Below are 22863 nucleotides of genomic sequence, written 5' to 3'. Positions count from 1 at the left end.
CCGCGTGCCTCCCTCCCTCTCTCCCTCCCCCTCCCGCTCCGCTCCCCGCACTCCCCAACCGGGGCCGCCTCGAGCCGGGAGCGCGCGCGCGCCCCCGCCCCTCCCTCCTCCTCCTCCTCATCTTCCTCATCCTCCTCCTCCTCCGCTCCCGCCGCTGCTCTCTCGGTGCGTCCGCGCGGAGCCGCCTCGTCGCCCTTCCCGCGCCCCCCCGCCGCCCCCCCCCCCCCCCGCCGCCGCCGCCGCCCCGCCGGGGGCGCAGCCCCGCACCCCCCGCGCTCCCGCCATGCCGGAGAAGCGGCCGTTCGAGCGGCTGCCCGCCGACGTGTCCCCCCTCAACTATGGGCTCTGCCTCAAGCCGGACCTCATCGACTTCACCTTCGAGGGCAAGCTGGAGGCCGCCGTGCAGGTAGGGCCCCCCCTTCTTCCTCCTCATCCTCGCCTTCCTCATCCTCCTCCTCCCGCCCCGCCCCCGAGGGGTCCCGCCGGCCCGCGCCCCGCGAGGGGACCCCGCGATCCCCTCCTCGATCCCCTCCTCACCCCCGGGGGTGCCTCCCCCCGGCCCCGGGGACCCCGCTCCCCGCTCCGGGCCCCTCCCCGGCCGTGCCCCGAGGGACCCCCGGCCCCGATCCCCCCGTTCCCCCGCGCTCCCCCCGGGCCCGGCCGGGCAGGTGCAGGGAGGCCCCTCGGGGCTCCCCCGCCTCTCCTCCGCGTTTCCATTCGCGAAGGGCGGACAAACCCGCTCCAAGCGCCCCGAAAGCCCTCCGGGACCCCCTGAACCCGGCCCGGCTCGGGGGCAGCCCCGCCCAGCCCCGCTGCGGCCCCCGCGGGTCCCCCCGGGCGGCTCCTCCCGGGCTGGGCCGGCCCGGGCCGGGCTGCGGGAGAGCCCCGGGAGCTCCGGGATGAGCCCGGCCGGGATCCCCGGTGCCCGCAGCCCCCCGGGGACCCGCCGAGCTGCGCTCCGAGCGGGCCTGGGGATGGATGGGGATTTTGCTGGGAAAGCCGAATAAGCCGTGAAAGGAGAAGTCCCCCCGTGCGGCTCCCGGGGAGGGTAGGCCTCGGTGTCACGGAGAGCTGCGGGGAGAGCCTGGGGATGAGAGCCGGGAAAGGTCTGCGGAGCCGAAACCTCGCCGCGTTCTTCTGCAGGGCGAGAAAAATCCTCCTCGCCGTGCTCGTGCTTCAGAGCCGGAACCAGTTCTGTGAAATCCTTCAAGTCTCTCCCAGTCATTCTCATTGGCTGCTCTGCCAAGATTTCCCGAATTTGCTTTCACGTATTTTTTTTTTTTTCCCTTGCGATTTCAGAGAGGTATAGAATTATAATGGCATAACTGTATTTTTGGGGGGTTTTGTTTTTTTTTTTTCTGAAAATTAGATGGTCGCACAGAGAGCTTAAAAGAAATATTTGAGGGAGGTTTTAAGTCTTGGGATGTGAGCAGATGTAAGCCTTGCTGTGCTGAAGGGGTGGTTAAACCTGGTTTTAAATAGGCAGTAAATGCGAGGAGGCAATAAAAGCTGCGGGATGTGAAGCACAGGTGGAGAAGAAGGCGAGCTCTTCCCTGGGGAAGGCCCAAGGCTGGGGATGATGGGGGATCTTGTGACTTCGGGGACCTGCAGGAACCCAAGCAGACATGAGTAACTTTGTGTCATGTGACAGAAATATTGAAAGCCGAAATCTCCTCGTGGATTTGCTCCCGGCTCGGGGGTTTGGTTCCAACCTCGGGGCCGCCGCTGCCTTTTGGGGTGTTTCAGTTTGAAAAAGGCCGGTTTGAGAAATTCCCGTTTTCTTGCGTTCTAATCGCAGCCACCTATTCCTGTCCTCACACCCCGGCCGTGTTACAGCTGTGGGGCTGTAAATGGGATCACTGAAATCATCCCGGTTAAAAATAACGCTCGGGGGGAGGGGAGCAGAGGCTTTTTCAGCCGGTGCTGAGGAGAGGAGCGGGGAGAGCAGCCCTGGGAGCTGCCCTGGGATGCAGGGATTGCCCGGAGGTTCCTCCGGGCAGGGCTGGCCGGTTTGCAGGTTTCATTCCCGGGGAGTGTTCTGAATATCCTGCTGTGTCCAGGTGGGTTCCTGGAGCAGAGGATTCCGCCTGGCGATGGGGAATGCTGCGCTTCCCCAGCAGCGCTGAGGGAAAAGCGGCGACCCCGCAGGTCCCAGGCTGTAAAAAATCCCTTCTCACATCCCGGAGAGCTGCTCTGGTGTTCCCACAGCAGAGACGAGGGGAAAAAGCGCCAACGAACCCCAGAGGGCGAGGTTTTTGAAACAGATCTAAAGAATGTATCTTTATTTTGGATAGCTTTTAACACGGTGAACCCAGGAGGAGGCACCTCCCAGTGAGAGCAGGGAAGTGGATCAGGGGTGAGTTCACCTGCCCGAGCAGGGCTGGGAGACTCGAGAGGTTCCTGGGGCTGCCGAGGGCCCAAAGCACAGGGAAATCCCAGAGAATCAGAGGGGAACTGCTCTGCACCTTGATGGGGAGAGGCACAGCCAGCTCATCCACTGGATGCTCTCTGTACAGGGCTTGATGAGCAAAAATTAATAACTACCAGCATATTTCCGTCAAGCTGGTCTAGAAAATAAGACATTTGGGTGCTTTTGGGGTCAAATGACTTCAGTTAAGGACCTTTTCTGCCTGAGCCTGAGCCCAGCAGAGATGTTCTGTTTCCAGCACCACCTGAGAGCTTTGGGGTCTCTGTAAACTCATGGAGGCAAAAGTGGGTTTATGTTAAAACACAACGGTTTTGATTTTGGGGTGGGGAAAATACACGTGCTGCCTCCTCTTGAAGATCCTTAAGTTGTTTCTTTAATCCCAATCAGTAATGACTGCCAGCTCCTCTGCTCCATCCCGGCTGGATAATGGCAATAATCCACACCAGTGATGCTTTCGGAGCCATGGGGTGACTTCTGAGGCTCTGACACCGAAAATAAAAACCCCCCAAAACCAGGAAAAAAGTCTCCAGAGCCTGCAAAATGCTTTGTTTGCTTTGTTATTTGGCATCTTTAAGAGCAGAGTGCAGTTAGTGCAGGCTGTGGTGTTTAGTCAAGGTATTACAAGTAAACACTTGATCATTCTTACTCACTCCAGTAATAGGATTTGCAGCCCTCTGTGAAGAATTTGGGGCTTTCAAACCCTAAAAAAAAAAACAAATAAAAAAGTCCCAGCCTTGGCTGTGGGGCAGGACACTTGTGTTGGCTTTAGGACCTATAAATAACCTGGAGCACTTTGTGCCACAACAATAAATGTTGCCACTTGCATGGCAACTCCAGATAATCTTCAGGGGATAAAACCTCCGGTGATGCAAAAGATAAGAGGTGGCAGCGGGTTTCAAAGCCTGGAAAGGGGAGTGGGGACCTGCCTGCGGTTTGTTCCTGTGTTCAGCTCAGGGAATTGTCCCCCCTGCATAAAGGAATGATCCTGAAACCTTGGCAAGTTGAATTTCACAGCCCTTTATTGGAGCTGTGCTTCTGAAGGCTCTGGTAACCCATCTATTACCATTTTGACCGGTTCTTCCAGATTTTAAAATAATATAATTTGTGGCCACATGAATACTTTTGAAGTCCGTGCAGTTGTGTAACAATTACATAAACTGACAGTACATAATTCCCATTTATCACAGCTGAAAACCCCAAAAAATCCTTAAATGAACTGTTTCACAAGGAGCCCTGGTCCCAGCTGGGACAGAGTGTGGCTGTGGGAGAGCCAGAGCTGGAACAGAGTCTCCTGCTCACACTCCTGTGATTGTTCTGCCACTTATGTCATCTCCCAGCATTTAAACTTGATTTGTTGAGGGCGTGGGGATGCCTCTCCACGAGCACAATTAAGATTGTGGGGTGGAAATGGTTCATTTTCATTATTCCTCTGTTAGCTGGAGCTTTAATTACGCCAGCCTTGGCTCTCAGGGCCTGGTTATCAGCACAGGGCACTTGCATTACTCAGTGTCTGGGTCAAACTTTAGTTTTTTTTCTTTTTTTTCCCCACTTTTTTGGCTCTTGGGAGGGTTGGAACAAAGAAGGGATGTGTGGCCCTGGCGTTGTCCAGCAGCAGAAACAAAGCTGCCTCCAGCTTTTAGGCTTTTAAATGGGATTTTTGAGCGCTGGGAGGATCACCTGCGAGGGGCAGGGCTGCCTCCCAGCTTCCTGGCGTTTCCCTGCCCATAAATTCCCTTCCTGGGAGCTGGTTCACTCCCCTGCCTGGAAACTCCACCGAGGTGTTCCTGGATTGCAGAACAACTTATCGGGGCGGAATTTACAGCCTGGGCTCTCTCAAATCCCTGCTGCAGCATTTAATGCGTCTCTGGCAGATTTGGCAATATTTAACTGCTTGTCTGCTGCTTTTTATAGGTTCATTATGCAATATCTGCCGGCCTGAGGAATGTATGGAGCTGGTTAAAGATTAATGCTGACACTCTGGGGTGGAATCCTGGCCGAATGGAGCTCGCTGGGTGTAGTATTTGTGCTCCTGGGGAGCTGGTCCAGGATAAATCCCCTGCTCTCCAGCCTTGCAATTTGCATTTCCAGCGCGTGAAATTAAACCTGCAGTGCGGGGTTAAAGGGCCTGGCAGCCCCTCAGGGCTCTCCTTATGTCATCAGCTCAGACATTGGGGTGTTTTACTCTTCTGCCCCCCAAAAGGCTCCTCGAGCCCCGTAATTCCCAAGGCTGGGGTGGGTTTGCAGCGGTCACAAAAGGGATTTACTCACCCCTGTGAATCCCACACCTCTGGACCTCGATGTGCTTTGGAACCAAGGGGGTTTTTCCCGTGGGCCAATTAGTCCTGGCGTTGTTAATTTTACTCCTTGGCCACTGGAATTTGCCGGAGATGCAGGTTAATAAATCTCTGTTGCTCTCCTCATTGAAGCTTTGAATTCTTACAAGGGACACGCCCTGGAACACAAATCCAGAGTAAATGTAGGTGTCTATTTTTAGAGAGAAAATTGCTAAAAACACCCGCAGTTGTTGTAGTGCTGCTTTTAGAAAAGGGCTCTGGAGCTGTGTGACAAGATTGGAGTTATCTGGGATTAATTCTGGCTCCAGGAGATCCCTTTGGATGCACCTCAGCCTGTGTTTCAGGTAGGCTGGAGTTCAAATCCCTGTTCCTGATATCCCAAAAGATTGGAAAATATTTTCCATCCAATCCTTTTCTGCTTTGACCACCAAAAGCTTTTCAGCACTTTTAGGTCTTGCTTGGCAGAGCTAAATAATTGACATTTTAAACTTTTCTTCTATCAAATATTAAACTTTTTGGGGGGGATTTCAGCTGCTTTCTCCTGCTGGATGAATTTCCCCTTCCCTGCTCGTGGTGCCTGAGTCTGACCTCAAAATAGTGTTTGAATTCTGGTTAATTCAGTATTCAATTTAACTCATCAAAAGCCAGGGGTTTACAATCCTGAACCATTCCTTCCCTGCAGAGATTCCCCTTGGCCCACCTGATTTCTGAGCTGTGCAGAACTGCTCTTCTCTCAGTTAATTAAATTAAATTAATTCATTTTCCTCGCTGAAAAGTCTAGTTCTTATATATTTCTTCTTTATTTCTTATTTTATTTTTTATATTCCCGAGCAAGATGAAGCAGGGTGACAACCCCACACACTGCTCACTGCTTCTACCTTACGCAGAAATTTGCTTTTTCTGGCCTTTAGTACATAAAAACCCGCTGCATTAACAGAATGTCCTCCTTCCAGAAGGTGGCATTTTGGAGGGATAAAAATTCATTTTTTAAATGAATTCCTTTTTGAGCTGTTCCTGGTCATAAGTGCCCCGTGCTGGGGCAGGTTCTGCTCCTGTTGTGTTGTTGTTCTCACAGGTGTGGCTGCACCTCAGTGGAGCAGGGAGCAGGCTCCTGCTGGCAACAGGAAAAATTCATTTTCCCCTCAGGATTGGATTCTCAGAAGGCGCTGAGCTCTACAGGCAGAATTTCTGCTTGTGAAGTGAATTTCATCCCTTTTTTTTGGATAGTTAGAAAAACGAACTTTTTTACCCTCCTGGGTCATTTAGATATTTTCTTCTATGCTGCCCTCTCATAAAACTGGCTTGATATTGGTAGGAAGTGAGGAAAAAATATCTAAAAATAGATAATTGCCTGTTTAAGGAGCCTCTGGATTTTCTCTGCTTAAACCTAAACTTTCTTATTGTGCAGGCTCAGTGCTCCGCTGAAAGTTGTGTTCTGGAAAAAGTTGTTTTTTAAAGATCAAGCCCATTGTTAAACTCACATTGTCTGCAGTTTGGACAGCTCCGAATCCAGAGAGATTTGGATTTATAGATTGAATAAAGGTCTCCAGACACTTATAAAAAGCTTTTCTCATCCTGATTTTTCTGTGTTTTAGAAAAACCTTGAAAACCCCCCAGGCTCCAGTATTGTGGTAAAAACTGTTGAGATTTGATTTTTGGGTTTGGGGGGAGCTTTGTAATTTTTCAGTTTCGTGCACTCAGAATTTAAAAAAAAAAAAAAGTGGATTTCAGGTTGTAAATCTTTCCTGGGAAAATCAAGTTGACCCTGCGTCACCTCAGCTGTTAGACTTGCTCTCAGTGCTTTGCAAAAACATTGTTTTCACAGTCAGGTTGGGTTTATTAATTAAAATTGATTTGATTTTAATTCCATCGAGGGGTGAAAACAGCCATGCTGCCCCTCTCGGTGCGACACCACTGCAGGGCAGCTGGGAGGAGGCACCAGCAGTCGCTGCTCACAAAGTGTGAATGCATCATATTTCTTTACATAATATTTGCTAATTAAACAATTCCGTAGCGGGGATAAGCCAGGGGTATTTGTCAGGTCAGAGCGGTCAAGGAGGAGCTCCTGGCTGGGCTGGGGTGTGTGGGGTCGTGCATGGACCGCCCTACACCTGTGAAACCCCAGACTGAAATCCCTTAGCCCTCCCTTCTCCGTGAAATGACTCACATTTGGCTTTTCTGTCCCCGATGACCGAGGAACCATTCCTGGTCTATTCCCAGCTGCTCCTCTCGCTCAGGCCCCAGGCCCTGGTGGCACGGGGAGCACTGGGGGGCACCTGAGCCTTTTCTTGTGGCTTTACAAACAAAATCAAATAGTGATGTGAGGTGAGCTGGTCCGAGCACGCACAGGGCCTCGCAATTGCGGACCTGGGGTTGGAAGGGGCCTTAAATCCCAGCCAGCGCCACGCTGCCCTGGGCAGGGCGCTCCCAGGGCCTTCAGTGGGCAATGCCAGGGGTCCAGGGCAGCCGGGGCTTCTCTGGGAAACCCCTCCAGGCAAGGAGTCCTCCTTCCATCCCACCCAACCCTGTCCTCTGGCACTTCTACCCCATGCCCCTTTTCCCTTGGAAATTCTTTCCATTTTCCTTTCAGGGAGCCTAAACCTGCTCTTCTCCAGGCTGAACAATCCCACTTTTCCCAGCTTTTCCTCCCAGCAGAGCTGCTCCATCCCTCTGGTCACCTCCTCTGGGCCCTCCTTGTCCAGACCCCAGAGCTGGAGGCAGCTCCAGCGGGTACCTGGCTCCCAGTTCAGACGTGGATACCTGGAACGACGGCTCCAGGTGTTCACAGGGCGTTTTAAGGTTACAATGATGAGGGAAAACAAAACAGGGATGGAGTTTCTTGGGCTTTAGTGAGCTGATTCTGGGGTAGGAAGCAGTTTCTTCGTGCCTGTGTTAAATCTGGTTGGTTGTTACAGAAATTTTTACTCCTTTATTTAAGAAACTGCTGGTGCCTCCTGCTAGAAATCCTATCCTGGACAAGCAGGATTCCCAGCTTGATCCAGCCTGATCATTCTGGTGGTTCCAGCCATAAATGTCTGAATAACTCCCTGGTTTAACTCCCAAATATTTTACCCCTTTGTAATTAATTTTTATTTAATTTGAATTCCTCTGCATTCAGGCTCTCGCATTCAAACAGAGAACTGGCACAGCCCCACGGTTTATTCCTACGCTGGGAGCTGGCGCTGGGTGAATAAAGCAGGGAGTGTGGAGCCAAGAGCTGGCAGAAGGGGAGCTCCCAGGAAAGGGGAAGGAGAATCTCCTGGCAGATGTTTTTGAGCTGAGGAGCTCTGACAGCCTGGAGCACGCACAGAGGTTGTGCTGGTGATATCTCCAAGAGAGATTTTCACTCCGCTCTCCCTTAGGCCGTCCCCAGAGGAGGCTGATGGGCTCAGGATCTGTTTTTGTTGGGTTTGGATTCCCAGGCCTGCACAAGGGCCCCATTGTGAAGTTTTCAGCCCTGTTTTTTACCCAGCATTAAATAATTCCCAGTGGAGATGAGTGGCTGAGCACAGCTCCTGCTCTGCAGTGCCTCCTTCTCCATCCCAAACAGCCAACTCTCCTTCAAACAGCTGGAGCTGGAGGTGCTTTTTGGATGGGCGAGAGCTGAGAATTCCCATTTCTTCCTGGTGCTGATGGAGTTTCTCTTGCAGGTGAAAAATGCAACCAACCAAATCGTGATGAACTGCGCCGACATCGACATCATCACCGCGTCCTACGCCCCGGAAGGAGACGAAGGTGGGAGCCCTGCCTGCTTTCGTTTCTGCCTCTGCAGCTGCTGCCAGCAGCCCAGCAGCTCTGATAACGAAATGATGTCATGCTTTGATAAGCTCAGCCCCGCCCCTGGAAGCACAGAATTCCTTATCTTGATTCCATGCTGGCTCTCATGGCCGCCAGTGGTGTTACAGTGAAGGAATTCCGCCAGTTGTGTTGTGGTGAAGAAATTATTTCAGTTTTGTTATGGCAAAGGAATTCCTTCATTTGTGTTCATTTTTGTTATGGTAAAAAATTCCTTCAGTCTCCTCCACCTCTCCTGAGGGGTTTGGCAGAGGATGCTGGGCTGCTTTGATATTATTTTTATATCTGGATGTTGTGTAAACTTCTAAGGACATCACCTGTGCCTATGGATTTGGGAATATTGACAAAGTGAAATATTGACAGGGAATGCATCAGTAAGAGCCTGCAGTAGGAAACAGTCCCAGGAAAGGGTTAGGAGAGCACAGACAACACTGAATTGGCATTCAGCAGGATTTTCTGAGTGCTGGACAACGTGGAAAAGGGTGACTGTGAGGAGGAGACCAGCCTGGGATCCAGCTCAGGGGAAGGCTGGAAGTTGCTGCTGAAATTTGTGACACTCAGCTGCAGTCACTGAGTTCCCCAGGGGGGGCCCTGGGTGGGATTTGAGGTCCCTTCCCACCCAAACCAGTCCATGGTGCCACTTTCCAGGTCCTTGCAGCATTGCTCCGCTTTCACAGATGGAGAAATGGACTCGGGAGGGGATTTGGGGGAGGAATGCCTCCCTGTGAGGGTGGGCAGGCCCTGGCACAGGTGCCCAGCGCAGTCCCTGGCAGCGCCTGGGGCAGGGGAGGTGTCCCTGCCCTGGCGGGGGTGGCACTGGAGGGATTCGAGGTCCCTCCCAGCCCAAAAGGTTCTGCAATTCCACGGTGCCAAGCAGAACATCCCCGCCCAGCTTTGCATTTCAGCAGGTTTGGTTTCTTTTTTGATTTTGAAGGATTTTCTTGGGCGTGAGGAAGCTGCTTTGGGAGGAGGGCGCGTGTGGAAAAGCAGAGCTGAGCTCAGGAAGGGCCGGGCAGGAGCCTGGAGCGGGGCCACAGCGGTGGAGAAATGTCCCCAAGTGCTCGGGGCTGTCCCCTGGCACCTCAGGGCTGGCCCTGCCGCTGTGAGGTGGCTGCTGAGCATTTATTAGTTAGGAGTTATTTCTCTTATTAAGGGAGAATGACACTGGCACTCACCAGCTGCTGCATCATAAACACTCGAGGTGTGACTTCGCTGTAATTCATGTTAAAAATAGAATTAATTTTAACTAAAATTAATGTATTTAAAATAGAATGAAAACAATAAAAGGAAAATAATGAAATTTAAAATATTAAAATGAATAAAATGGAAAAAAATAAAATGGAAAAAATTAAAATTGAAAAAATTAAAATGGAAAAAAATCAAATGGAAAAAATAAAATGGAAATAAAAATAAAATGGAAAAAAATAAAATGGAAAAAATAAAATGGGAAAAAATAAAATGAAAAAAATAAAATGGAAAAAAATAAAATGGAAAAAAATAAAATGGAAAAAATAAAATGGGAAAAAATAAAATGAAAAAAATAAAATGGAAAAAAATAAAATGGAAAAAAAAAAAATGGAAAAAATAAAATGGGAAAAAAATAAAATGGAAAAAAAATAAAATGGAAAAAAATAAAATGGAAAAAAAAATGAAAAAATAAAATGGAAAAAAAAAATAAAATGGAAAAAAAAAAATAAAATGGAAAAAAATAAAATGGGAAAAAAATAAAATGAAAAAAATAAAATGGAAAAAAAAAAAAAATGGGAAAAGAAAAAATAAAATGGAAAAAAAAAAATGGGAAAAAATAAAATGGAAAAAAATAAAATGGAAAAAAAATAAAATGGAAAAAAATAAAATGGAAAAAAAAATGGAAAGACTAAAATGAAAAGACTGAAGTTAATAAGATTAAAATTAATAAAGTGAAAATAAAGAAAATAATAGAATGAAAATAATAAAAAGAATAAAATTAAAATTAATCTAATTAAACTTATTAAAATAGACATAATTCAAATTTATAATTAAAATAAATAGTTAAAATTACAATTAAAATTGCTTAAAAATTAAAAATATTTAGAAATTTTGAAAGAAAAATTAAAAAAATATAAAAAAATAATGAATTGCCATCATCACACCCAGGCTCCGTGGGGTCAAAAACAGATCTGTGGGATTTGGGAAGGTGCCAAGGAGCAGAATGGCTTTGGAAGGAAAATTGCATGGAATTGGCACCTGTTGATGGCTCAGGCTGGGGATGGGCGCTGTGTGAGTGCTGCCCAGAATGAGCCCTGCAGCCATCAGAACCTGGGAGCTCGCTGCTGCAGGTGTGGGAAGGGACGAGTTCATGGTGGTTCTAAGGAATTGCCCCCCTTCGTTCTGTGGGCAGGAATTTGTCTCACCCTCGCTAAAAATAAAAAATAATTGGGAATTTATCTCCTTTCCAAGCCTGGAAAGCAGCTGTGGGAGTGAGATTTCACTGAACAGACCCCAGTTCCTTGTTTAAGGAGCTGACCCGGTGACTCCTGTGCAGAATAATTTGGTTTTTCCCCCATGCCTTGTCATGCCCCTGGCCTGAGGCTGCCCAGCAGATTTTGGCTGCAGCTCCTGGTGCTGATGGACACAGCTGAGGGCAGGACTTTGGAATGTTAATGCAGATTTGCAGGGAAAGCAGATTGTTGCCCAATATTTGACAGGAAGCTGAGGGAGGATCCCCGCAGCTTTAAAGTCAAAGTGAAGAATTTTTGCTGTGTAATCCACAAAGGAGCAGCAAGAACTGAGTAACAAAACCAGCAGAGACTGAGCACCGGGGAGCAGAAATTCCTCAGTTTCAGCCCAAAACTGAGATTGTCAGGGAGGGCTCTGGGTTCCCTCTGCGCCAGCAGTGCTGTAATGGAACAAAGCTGCTCAAAACACCAGAGTTTTCCGTGGCTGAATTCAAACTGGCTGGACATTTTTATATTTATTTTCTCCCCAGAGCTGTTGGGATTTTTTTTAACGTTTCCAGTGGAATTTTAGCACCGAGGTGTGCACGTGTCCGGATGGATGCCTTGGCTCAGGACGAGCAAGGATGAGCTGGAGTTTAGAAAAAAATGGGGATGGGCCTGGGTGTTCCACCAGAGATTTGGGTGGTAGTTAAAATCAGAAACAAACAAACAAAAAAAAAAACCCAAAAAACCAAAAGAAACCAATTTAAAAAACCAAAACCCAAACCAAATCAACCAAAAAAAAACCCAACAAAACCAAACTGACCAAAAAACCAAATCAACCAAAAAAAAAAAAACCCAAACCAAATCAACCAAAAAAAACCCCAAACCAAATCAACCAAAAAAAAACCCCAAAACCAAACCGACCAAAAAACCAAATCAACCAAAAAAAAAACCCAAACCAAATCAACCAAAAAAAAAACCCAAACCAAACCAACCAAAAAACCAAATCAACCAAAAAAAACCCCAAACCAAATCAACCAAAAAAACCCCCAAAACCAAACCGACCAAGAAACCAAATCAACCAAAAAAAACCCCAAACCAAATCAACCAAAAAAAAACCCAAAACCAAACCGACCAAGAAACCAAATCAACCAAAAAAAAACCCCAAACCAAATCAACCAAAACAAAAAACCAACAAAACCAAACCGACCAAAAAACCAAATCAACCAAAAAAAACCCCAAACCAAATCAACCAAAAAAAAACCCAAAACCAAACCCACCAAAAAATCAAATCAACCAAAAAAAACCCCAAACCAAATCAACCAAAAAAAAACCCCAAAACCAAACCGACCAAAAAACCAAATCAACCAAAAAAAACCCCAAACCAAATCAACCAAAAAAAAACCCAAAACCAAACCCACCAAAAAACCAAATCAACCCAAAAAAACTCCAAACCAAATAAACCAAAAAAAAAACCCAAAACCAAACCGACCAAAAAACCAAATCAACCAAAAAAAACCCAAACCAAATCAACCAAAACAAAAAACCAAAACCAAAACAAAAACAAACCCACCAAAAAAACCCAAACCAAATCAACCAAAACAAAAAACCAAAACCAAACCCACCAAAAAACCAAATCAACAAAAAAATCCCCAAACCAAATCAACCAAAAAGAAAAACCAAAACCAAACCCACCAAAAAAACCCCAAACCAAATCAACCAAAAAAAAACCCCAACCAAATCAACCAAAAAAAAACCCCAACCAAATCAACCAAAAGACCCAAACCAATCAAAAAAATCAAACCCAAACCTTAATTACCTGTGACTGCTCCACACCACAGAAGGGCTCCTTGAAAAAGTTGCATTTTGAGAAAGTTCCCTTTTGAAAAGTTTCCGTGGTTTGCTCTCAGCTTTGGCTTGGGCTCTGGGCCCTGCAGGGAGCCCCCCGAGGGTGCAGCAGGACTGGGGGTCGCCCACGGCCGGATCCCTTTGCAGGAAATGTGATTTATCCCAAAAGCTGCTGGAGCATTTGGGGAGCTCCCGCTTCCAGCACCTCAAACCTGCAGCAGCCCCTCTCTGTTTTGTGTATTGTTTCTGATTTAAGTGGTAACACGTCTTACTCCTGGGTGCTTCCTCCCTTTATTTTCATTTTCTCATTTCTTATTTTCTTTTTCTCCGTGATCAAAAAAAAAAAAATAAATCTTTTTTTTTCCCCTCCAACTTCACAGAGCCACCAGCAGCTTTTTCTCCTCCCAGCCCGGGCCGTGCTGTAATGTGCAAGTGATTAACTTGCAACCTTGCAGTGCCAGACTCTGCAGAGCTGGGCTGGTCCCTCAGGAGCTTTTGTTTTCCAGCCCCAGGAACTGAGCCAGGCTCTGCTGCACTCGCGGCTTTGGTAGCAGCAGCTCCCTTCCCCTCCAACAAAAAGTATTGTCCAGTGTTTTCCGTGGTTCTGCTGCTCTGGATTAAATTATTGGCGTTGAATGAGGAGTTTAAACAAAAAAAAACAAAACAAAAAAAAAAAGGCAAAACGAAAAACCCCGAAACAAAACCAAAAAAACAAACAAAAAAAATCCCAAAAACCAACCAACCAACCAAAAAGCCAAAAAAAAAAAACCCACCCCAAAACATACCACAAAAAAACCCAACAACCAAAAAAAAAAAAAAAAAAAAAAAAAAAACAAGCAAACCAAAAAAAAAAAAAAAAAAAAGAGAAAATGTAATTTGGGATCGTTGGTTCATGTCCGGTTGTTTTGGGGTTTGATTTGTAAGGAGCTGCTTGGAGATTTAGAAAACCCTGAAGGTTTCAGTGTTTCATCTTCCAGCCTTGGTGATGTTCACCTCTGGGCTTTTTGGGACAAGTGAGAACTTCCCAAGCAGCAGAAATGCCACAAATTCAAACCCAAAGGGAGAACAGCTGGGAGAGGAGGAGGGGGCAGCTCGATATCCATGGTCAGCCTTTGGCAGAAGCTCCACGCGAGGAATTCCTGTGTATTCCTGAGTTCCAGGAGGCTGCAGGATCAGATCAGGCCTTTAGAAGCTGTAAAAAAGAATAAAATGTTTTTATATTGTGGCTTTGCTGTGGTGGTGTTTGAAAATCCACCAAAAATCCACCGAAAATCCCCCAAACCCAGGTGGGGAGCGTTGCTGCGTTCCTGGGCTGATCGGGGACCCTCCGAGCACGGCTCCAGCAGCAGGATTCCTCAATTGACCAATTCCCATTGATTTATTTATCGATAAATCCATGAATTCCCAGCAGGTGTCCAGCCCTCTGTGGCCAGGGTCGCCCTCATTGCTCTGATGGACTCTGGAAATAATCAGGATCACAATCAGCACCCAGCTCCTCTGCTGGAACCCAATCCCACCCAGCGGGATTGTTCTCCTTCAGATCTTCCTCTCCTGGCTCGTTTTCTCCTCTCCTGGCTCATTTTCTGCCTCGGTATCCCCAGTTTTAGGAAGAAAACTCAAACTTTTATTTGCTGGCAGCTGGGTGTCCTTGGGTGGATTCTTCTTCAGTGCTCAACTCGGCTGATTTTTAAAATCTTGGAACTCCTGAGCACAGATCAGGAGCGCCTAAAATTGAGCCTAAGATTGACCCTGTAGAGGTTTTTTTTTTTTTGTAATTTATTCCTGCCTTGTGTTTTTTGCTGTTTTTTTGGAGCCTCTCAGTGCTCTGCACCCCAGCACGGTGGTAACTCAGACTAAACCCTGAGCAGAGCTCTGTGAAACCTGTACTTAAACCCAATTCATCCCTGCAGCTCCTGCATTGAGCAGAGGTTGGAATTAACTCGGGCTCAGGGCTGAGATCACACTGCTGCAGAATAAACAGCCCTGGAAATTTCACTGGAATAAAACAACCGCGGTTCCATTTCCCTTTGTCACTGCGGCCTCCTGCAGGGCGCTGGGGCTGAAACCCAACACTGGCAGCGACACCTGAGCAGCGAAACGAGTCCTTTTGTGACTAAAATTGTCATTTCAGCCCGGCTTTTGTCATTCGGGGCTTTGGCTGAGCGGCAGGGTTTTGTTTGGGGATGGGAATGGCTGTGTCCGGGCTTGCCGGCTTTGGCAGCTGGAGATGCTGTTTGGAGCAGGTTTAAGGTTCTTCAATAACGATCCTTCCTCACAGGCTGCAGCCGTGGCTGGGCATGGAGGGAGCAGCGCTTGCCGAGTGGGGTTCTGTGGGGTTATCCCGGGTGTTTTTAGCCGAGTGAGAACAGATCCACATCCCCTTGCAGGCTGTGATGGATCAGGAGGGCAGGAGCAGCACCAGGTGCTCCAGGACAGTTCCATCCCCCTGCAGATCCCCAGCCTGGCCTCACAGTTTGGATTTTTGCATCCACAAGTAGTTCCTGTGCTGTGTAAATACCAAATTTCCTCGTTTTTGGGTGCCTTTGGGATCCTCTGCCAGAGCAGGGCAGGAAGCCCAAAGTAGGGCCCTGCTTCTGAAGGCGTTTCTGAACTGAAATCAACATTTATTTTGTGGTTAAATCCAAGCAAACCCCCGTCCCCATTGCTGTGGAGATTAATGGGATTTTCATAGTGAGAGCCGCAAATTAGGTCAATAAATCCTAAGCATCCTGTTTGGGATAATTAATGGGAATCCTGCTGCACTGATGGGCGTGTTTAACAGCAAGGGGGGGAGTTTGGGGCTGTATTTCACCACTCCTGGGACACAAATCCCATTCTTCCTGCAGGTTTGGGGTTTTTCAGCACAACACTCCACCATGAGGGGGAGTTCCTGTAGTTCCTCACTCAGAGCTCAGCTGCTTTGGGTGAATTTGCAGAGTTTTGAGCCCAAACCTCTTTCCAGGACGGTTCTGACGCCAGCGCTGTTTTTCCCTTTCCAGAGGTTCACGCCACAGGGTTCAACTACCAAAATGAGGATGAAAAGGTCACTCTGTCCTTCCCCAGCACCCTGCAGAAAGGTGAGAGCCCTCCCTGCTGGGGCTTGGCACAGCAGCTCCTTCCCTGGCGCTCCCCACTCTGCTCTGGAGCCTCTGGAATTGCAGATTTTGGCTGCTGTGGGCTGAAATCCGTAATTAACTTGCCACAATTCCTGAAATCCCAGAGTTTGCAAACTCTGCTCCAAGCTTTCGTTGGAAGGTGGAACTTCTAAGGTCCCTGTTGGTCGCTGCTCTGTCCGAAACAATCCAACAGCCCCGTGGGGAATTGTGGGTTTGTTTGGTTTAGGGAACAAAGCCCACAGCAAAGTTTTGTGCCACCTGCCCACGCCAGGCCTGTGTGCTCGTGTTGCAGGGACAGGGACACTCAAGATAGACTTTGTGGGGGAGCTGAATGACAAAATGAAAGGGTTCTACCGGAGTAAGTACAGCACACCCAGCGGGGACACGCGCTACGCCGCCGTCACCCAGTTCGAGGTAAGCCTCTCTGCATGCTTGCTTTCATTTTTATTTTCATTTTATTTTTATTTTTGTTTTGTTTTTATTTTTATTTTTATTTTTTGTACTTTCATTTGTATTTTTATTTTCATTTTTATTTTTATTTTTGTACTTTCATTTGTATTTTCATTTTTATTTTATCTTATTTTAAAATTTTATTTAAAATTTATTTTATTTTCATTTTTATTTTTATTTTTGTACTTTCATTTGTATTTTCATTTTTATTTTATCTTATTTTAAAATTTTACTTAAATTTTATTTTATTTCATTTTTATTTTATTTTTAGTTTTAATTTTATTTTAAATTCATTCTAATTTTCGTTTTCATTCTATTTTAATTTTGTTTTTATTTTCGTTTTTATTTTCATTTTTATTTTCATTTTATTTTTATTTTCCTTTTAATTTTATTTTTAGTTTTAATTCTATTTTAAATTCATTCTAATTTTTGTTTTCATTCTATTTTAACTATTTTTATTTTAATTTTTATTTTCGTTTTTATTTTCGTTTTTATTTTCATTTTTATTTTCGTTTTTATTTTCATTTTTATTTTTATTTTATTTTTATTTTCCTTTTAATTTTCCTTTTCATTTTTATTTCTAACCGGGATTTATCCTTGCAACTGGCAAAGACACATTTTCTCACCTTCATCCATCCGCTCTGGATGAATATCAAAAATCCACGTTATTTTTCACTCCTTGTCCCTCGTTACAGTGAGCTCAGGGCTGGGCTGGTGCGGCCCAGGGCACTCCCCCAGCACAAACAGAGCATTTTTGGGGCTCTTTTGGACAAATTCGGGGTGGTTTGTGCACGCCTGGGTGCCCTCAGTGCTTCCCCTCCTGCCGTGCCACTGCTAAGTTTGGACAATTTTTAATTTAAAATCGGGAGTGAAAGAAGAATAAAAACCTAATTCAGAGGTCAGGAGTGCAGTGAGGAGACCAAACCACGATTCTCGCTTTTTTTGCTGGAAATAAATTGAATTTCTGTGGTTTTTACCACAATCAAACAATTTATTTGTTTAATTCTCTTTTTTCCAGGCCACTGATGCTCGCAGGGCTTTCCCTTGCTGGGATGAGCCTGCAATCAAAGCAACGTTTGATATTTCTTTGGTGGTTCCCAAAGACAGAGTAGCTTTGTCAAATATGGTAAGTTTCTAAATATCTTAATTAAATATGCCTTTGATAATTAAAATTTTGCCTTGATAACAGCTGGGAATAAAATCTGCAATAAATGGGGAGAGAAACACAAAATTTGATGCCAGGACAAACCTGGTGGTTTTAAAAAAATAAAATTAAAATTAATTTTATGTGCTGCTTGATTAAGAGGGACTGGGAAAAAGTCCTTTGTGAGTTTTCTTCCCTGGGTTTCTGTGCAGAGCTGGGATAAAATGTGGAAACAGAATAAACACAAACAAACACAAATGAGCATTTTTGATTTGCTGCCTGCACGTGTTTTTAGGTGATGTTGCTGGAGAAGAATTTGTTTTAAAATAGGCTTTACTTATTTATAAATAAATTCATTTATAAATAAATAAAGCCTGGCCTGGCCCTGCACAAGGTTTTTGTGTCTGGATTTAGGGAGAGTGCCTTGCTGGGATGGGATTGATGCTCTTTAGTTCCTAATGGGATATAAACTGAAATATGAACAAAAATTTAATATAATATCGGTAATATGCTAATATTATCAATAGAAATATAATAGGAAAATCATATATACTATGTAATAATTAGATATTATATGTAATAATTATACTAATATACAATATAGATATTGTGATATTTATAATTACACTGTAACTACATTATAGTTAATATTATTTATGAATACTTTATGATAATGAAATCACACCTCCAGCTGGGATGGGGCAGTTCAGCCACGAGAGAACTTGAAATCTCTTGAATTTGGGGTTTTTCCTTGGGTTTTTTTGGGGGGTTTTTTTTTGTTTGTTTGTTTGGTTGGTTGGTTTTGTTTTGTTTTTATTTTTTTCCCTTGGCTTTTTCTTTCCTTGCTTTTTGTGGGTTTCCCTTTTTGGAATTTTAGTGTTGAAAACCTAGAATCTTTTGCTAAAACCCTGGACTTTCTCTGCTAATTAGACCTGTAAAGCAAAGAGCTGCTCGAATCCAAATACCCCACAGCTTCCGAAGTTTCTTGCCTTGTAAAAAAACCAGCGTTTGGGTAAAAAATTACAATTCCGGAGCCCCGAAGCCCCATTTCTGTGCCGTTTCGCAGAACGTGGTGGAGCGGCGGCCGTACCCCGACGACGAGAGCCTGGTGGAGGTGAAGTTCGCGCGCTCGCCCGTCATGTCCACGTACCTGGTGGCCTTCGTGGTGGGCGAGTACGACTTCGTGGAGGCGCGCTCGCAGGACGGCGTGCTGGTGCGCGTCTACACGCCCGTGGGCAAGGCCGAGCAGGGCAAGTTCGCCCTGGAGGTAAGCCTGGACCCCAAGTCTGGTCACTCACTGAAATCTCTGAGTTTCGGGTTTTTCTGGGGCTTTTTTGGGGTTTTTTGGGGTTTTTTGGGGGTTTTCGTGGCTAATTTGGTAGGGGGGGGGGGTGTTTGGGGGTTTAGGTTGCGGGAGAGCAGGCCGCCTGGGGTAAGTGGGGGTGGGTGGCATTGTTGGGGTTTGGGTTTTGGGGTTGTATCGATTTCTACACGCGCGTAAGGCCGAGCAGGGCAAGTTCGCCCTGGAGGTAGAAGTCTGGTTTAGGTTTTGGGGTTTTTGGTTTTGGGCGGTTTTGTAGAGGTTTGGGATCCAGCCACACGCAGAAATCTCTGAGTTTGGGGATTTTGGGGGTTTTTTGGGGGTTTTGGGGGTTTTGGGGGTTTTTCGTGGTTTTTGGGGGTTGTAGACCAGAGTCCTGGTGTGCGTCTACACGCCCGTGGGCAAGGCCGAGCAGGGCAAGTTCGCCCTGGAGGTAAGTCTGGAGAGGTTTGGGGTCTGGTCACACACTGAAATCTCTGAGTTTGGGGTTTTTTTGGGGGTTTTTCCTTCATTTTTTGTGGGTTGCAAACGGTGTCGTGGTGCGTATCTACATGCCCAGGGCAAGTTCGCCCTGGAGGTAAATCTGAGTCGGGTTTGGGGTCTGGTAATTCACTGAAATCTGGAAGTTTTGGAGGTTTTTTTCTATTTTCGGTCATAATTTCCTAGTTTCATTTGTAATTTTCTAATTTTAGCCATAATTTCTTAGTTTCAGTCATAATTCCTTAGTTTCAATCCTAATTTCTTAGTTTCATTTATAAATTTATAGTTTCAATGGTAATTTCCTGTTTTCAGTCATGATTTCCTAGTTTCAGTCATAATTTCTTAGTTTCAACCATAATTCCTGAGTTTCAAGCCTAGTTCCTTAGTTTCAGTCACAATTTCCCAAGTGTTGCCCAGTTCCAGGTTAACAGAACATTTCTCCTCTCGTTTCTTACAGGTTGCTGCTAAAACTCTGCCTTTTTATAAGGACTACTTCAATGTTCCTTACCCTCTTCCTAAAATTGATCTCATAGCTATTGCAGACTTTGCTGCTGGTAAAGTAACTCACTTTATTGCTGAAATTGTATTTTATTTGATTTTTTTTTTAAATTAAAAAACCTTTAGGAAGAGGTGTGGATCAATATCAATAAACCTTTGTATTTATTTTATAAAGGTGCCATGGAGAACTGGGGCCTTGTTACTTATAGGTATGATGTTAAAATACTGTCTTTCCCCCTCTCTGTTCATTAATTCTTGGAGTTAATTGGATTCATTTGAGGCAGCTCTAATTGCTGGGTGTCATCCCAAATCAGACAGAATCAATCCTTTCCATTTTTAGTTCGGTTTGGATGATTTTGGCGGTGTTGTTGCAGTCAGGAAGGCAAAAATCAGCCACTGGCTGAGGGTTTTAAATTGTAAAAACCTTCTTGGCCCCTTTTTTCTCCCATAAAATCTCCTGACACAGCTGGGAGAGTTTATTTTACCTCGTAGGTAAATTTGGCAGCCACAGAGTAAAGGTGTGGAAGTGGGAAAATCAAAAATATTAACTCGCCTTCCTTTGCAGTTTGATTTTTTTTCCTTCTTCTGATCAAGCTTTTGCACTTTTGCTTGATATTAATTCGTTTTCTGTGCTGGTGGTCAGGAGGATTTCCCTGAATTTTGAACAGCTTGTAAGCTTTGGACTTTAAACCCTGAAATAATTTGGGATTTCTTCTGCTCAGCTTTGAATTTGGCCTTAAAAAAATCCAAAACAAATTCGAGCCCAGGTTTTAAACTCTTCCCTGCTTATTGCAATTCTGGTGAAATCTGATATTTTATTCCTTGTGGGGAAAACAATTTAAATATATTTATCCTGGATGAGGAGAATTTTTGGGATGGAGCTGTGAATTTTTGCCCCTTTGTGCTGAGTTTGCTCTGCCCCATTTGGGCACCTGCAGGCCCCATCCGTGGGGAGGTTTTCCCTGGAATTTCAGCATTCCTGGGGTCCCTGAGCAGGGCTGGGAGGTGCCGCAGAGGAGAGATTGCTGTTGGCACCTCTCGGAAGAGCCAGAATTCCTTTGGGAACGCTGAGGGGAGCAGGATCTGAGCGCAGAGGGAGCTGAGCTTCCAGAAATTACCTGGGGGAGCATTTTGATAAATAAAAACTAAATTTTCCTCCTTCTGCCTGGGGTTTTTTTTTCTTCCACTTCTTGCATGCCATAAAGTAATTCCTGCTCCAAAGCATTCCAGCAGCTGTGGAACTCACCCTGACAATTTCACGGCTACGTTGAGATAAATTCTGGGTTGGTTTTTGGGGGGTTTTTTCCTCTCTTAGGTAATTCCACCTCCTTTGGGTTGTGGTTTTTTTATCCCCCCGGGGTTGTCCCCTCCCTGCTGAGCTCTGGTTTTCTCTCCACCACAGGGAGACTGCTTTGCTCATCGACCCCAAGAATTCCTGCTCCTCGTCCCGCCAGTGGGTGGCTCTGGTGGTGGGACACGAACTGGCTCACCAGTGGTTTGGAAACCTCGTCACCATGGTACCTCAGCCCTCCAAAATCGCAGTTTTTATTTAAATCTGCCTCCTAGCCTGCCCAAAGTCTGCGTTTGCATGCCTCTAAACAGCAGCACATTGTGTTAAAATAATTAATTTAATATTTAAATGGTGGTGTATGGTAGCTAACCCTCCAAAATTCATTTTTATTTAAATCTGCCCTATCCTGTCCAAAGTCTGCGTTTGCATGCCCCTAAACAGCAGCACATTGTGTTAAAATAATTAATTTAATATTTAAATGGTGGTGTATGGTAGCTAACCCTCCAAAATTTCATTTTTATTTAAATCTGCCTCCTATCCTGTCCAAAGTCTGCGTTTGCATGCCCCTAAACAGCAGCACATTGTGTTAAAATAATTAATTTAATATTTAAATGGTGGTGTATGGTAGCTAACCCTCCAAAATTTCATTTTTTATTTAAATCTGCCTCCTATCCTGTCCAAAGTCTGCGTTTGCATGCCCCTAAACAGCAGCACATTGTGTTAAAATAATTAATTTAATATTTAAATGGTGGTATATGGTAGCTAACCCTTCAAAATTTCATTTTTTTATTTAAATCTGCTTCCTGTCCTGTCCAGTATCTGAGTTTGGATGCCGCTAAGCAGCAGCACATTGTGTTAAAATAATTTAATATTTAAATGGTGGTTTATGGTCCCTCCAAAATCCCTTTTGTAATTTAAATTTGCTTTGTATCCTGCCCAAAACGCGTGTTTGTGCGCCCCTAAACAGCAACGCGCTGCGTTAAAATAATAAATGAAATATTCGCTGCGGGTTTTGCCCTTTATCCCTGGTTTGTGTGCCCCTGCAGGAATGGTGGACCCACCTGTGGCTGAACGAGGGCTTTGCCTCGTGGATCGAGTACCTGTGCGTGGACCACTGCTTCCCCGAGTACGACATCTGGACCCAGTTCGTGTCTGCTGACTACACACGAGCCCAGGAGCTCGATGCCTTAGACAACAGCCACCCCATCGAGGTCCATCCTCACTTTCCAGCCTTTTTTTTCCCCCTTTTCCCTGTGATTAAAAAGGGAATTTTGTGGCGGTCGCTGAGCGAAGCGGAACCCGGAGCTGGGGCTGCGCTCTGTGGGTTCTGCCCTCCCCGTGCCCCAAAAACTCCCTTGGAACTCCTAGGAATTCTAAATCCTAAAGATCTGATTCCTAGAGATCCAATTCCTGTGGATTCTAATGTTTTACAGAATATTTGGTGATATAAATTGTGGGAATTAACCTTGTCCAGCAGGGCATTTTAGAGTGATTTACTCCCTGAGCGGGCCTTGCTCACTATCCCTGGATTCAACAGTTTTAACAATCTTCATCTTCATTTAACAAAAGATTTGCTGCTTTTGGGAAGCCAAGGATTGAAGGAAGGTCCCCAAATTTATCTGATCCAGCACCAAAACATCACTTAAACCATGTTTAACTTCCAAAGCAGCCCTGACCCAGCCACATCTGGGGGATTTTCATTGTCTGGGGGCAGAGGTTGCTCTCAGACAATCCGTGCGAAAGGAAAAATCCCTCAGATTTTCACCTCTAAAACTGAC

At 45.7% G+C, this 22863-nt stretch overlaps 1 protein-coding gene across 1 annotated transcript in view; it reads left to right on the top strand.

The window, feature by feature from the left end:
* Positions 1-22863, top strand: part of NPEPPS (aminopeptidase puromycin sensitive) — a 35853-nt gene continuing 12990 nt past the window's right edge. Inside the window, exons 1-10 of the mRNA XM_030966378.1 lie at positions 1-406; positions 8373-8457; positions 15785-15862; positions 16194-16315; positions 17370-17477; positions 18562-18762; positions 19754-19850; positions 19970-20003; positions 21197-21311; positions 22132-22296. Coding sequence (XP_030822238.1) covers positions 284-406; positions 8373-8457; positions 15785-15862; positions 16194-16315; positions 17370-17477; positions 18562-18762; positions 19754-19850; positions 19970-20003; positions 21197-21311; positions 22132-22296 — 1128 coding nt within the window. The 5' untranslated portion in view covers positions 1-283. The remainder of the gene's footprint in view (positions 407-8372; positions 8458-15784; positions 15863-16193; positions 16316-17369; positions 17478-18561; positions 18763-19753; positions 19851-19969; positions 20004-21196; positions 21312-22131; positions 22297-22863) is intronic.

This window comes from Camarhynchus parvulus, chromosome 27, assembly GCF_901933205.1.
Source record: "Camarhynchus parvulus chromosome 27, STF_HiC, whole genome shotgun sequence".
In the NCBI taxonomy this organism is placed as follows: Eukaryota; Metazoa; Chordata; class Aves; order Passeriformes; family Thraupidae; genus Camarhynchus; species Camarhynchus parvulus.
This window is presented reverse-complemented; position numbering and strand designations above follow the sequence as displayed.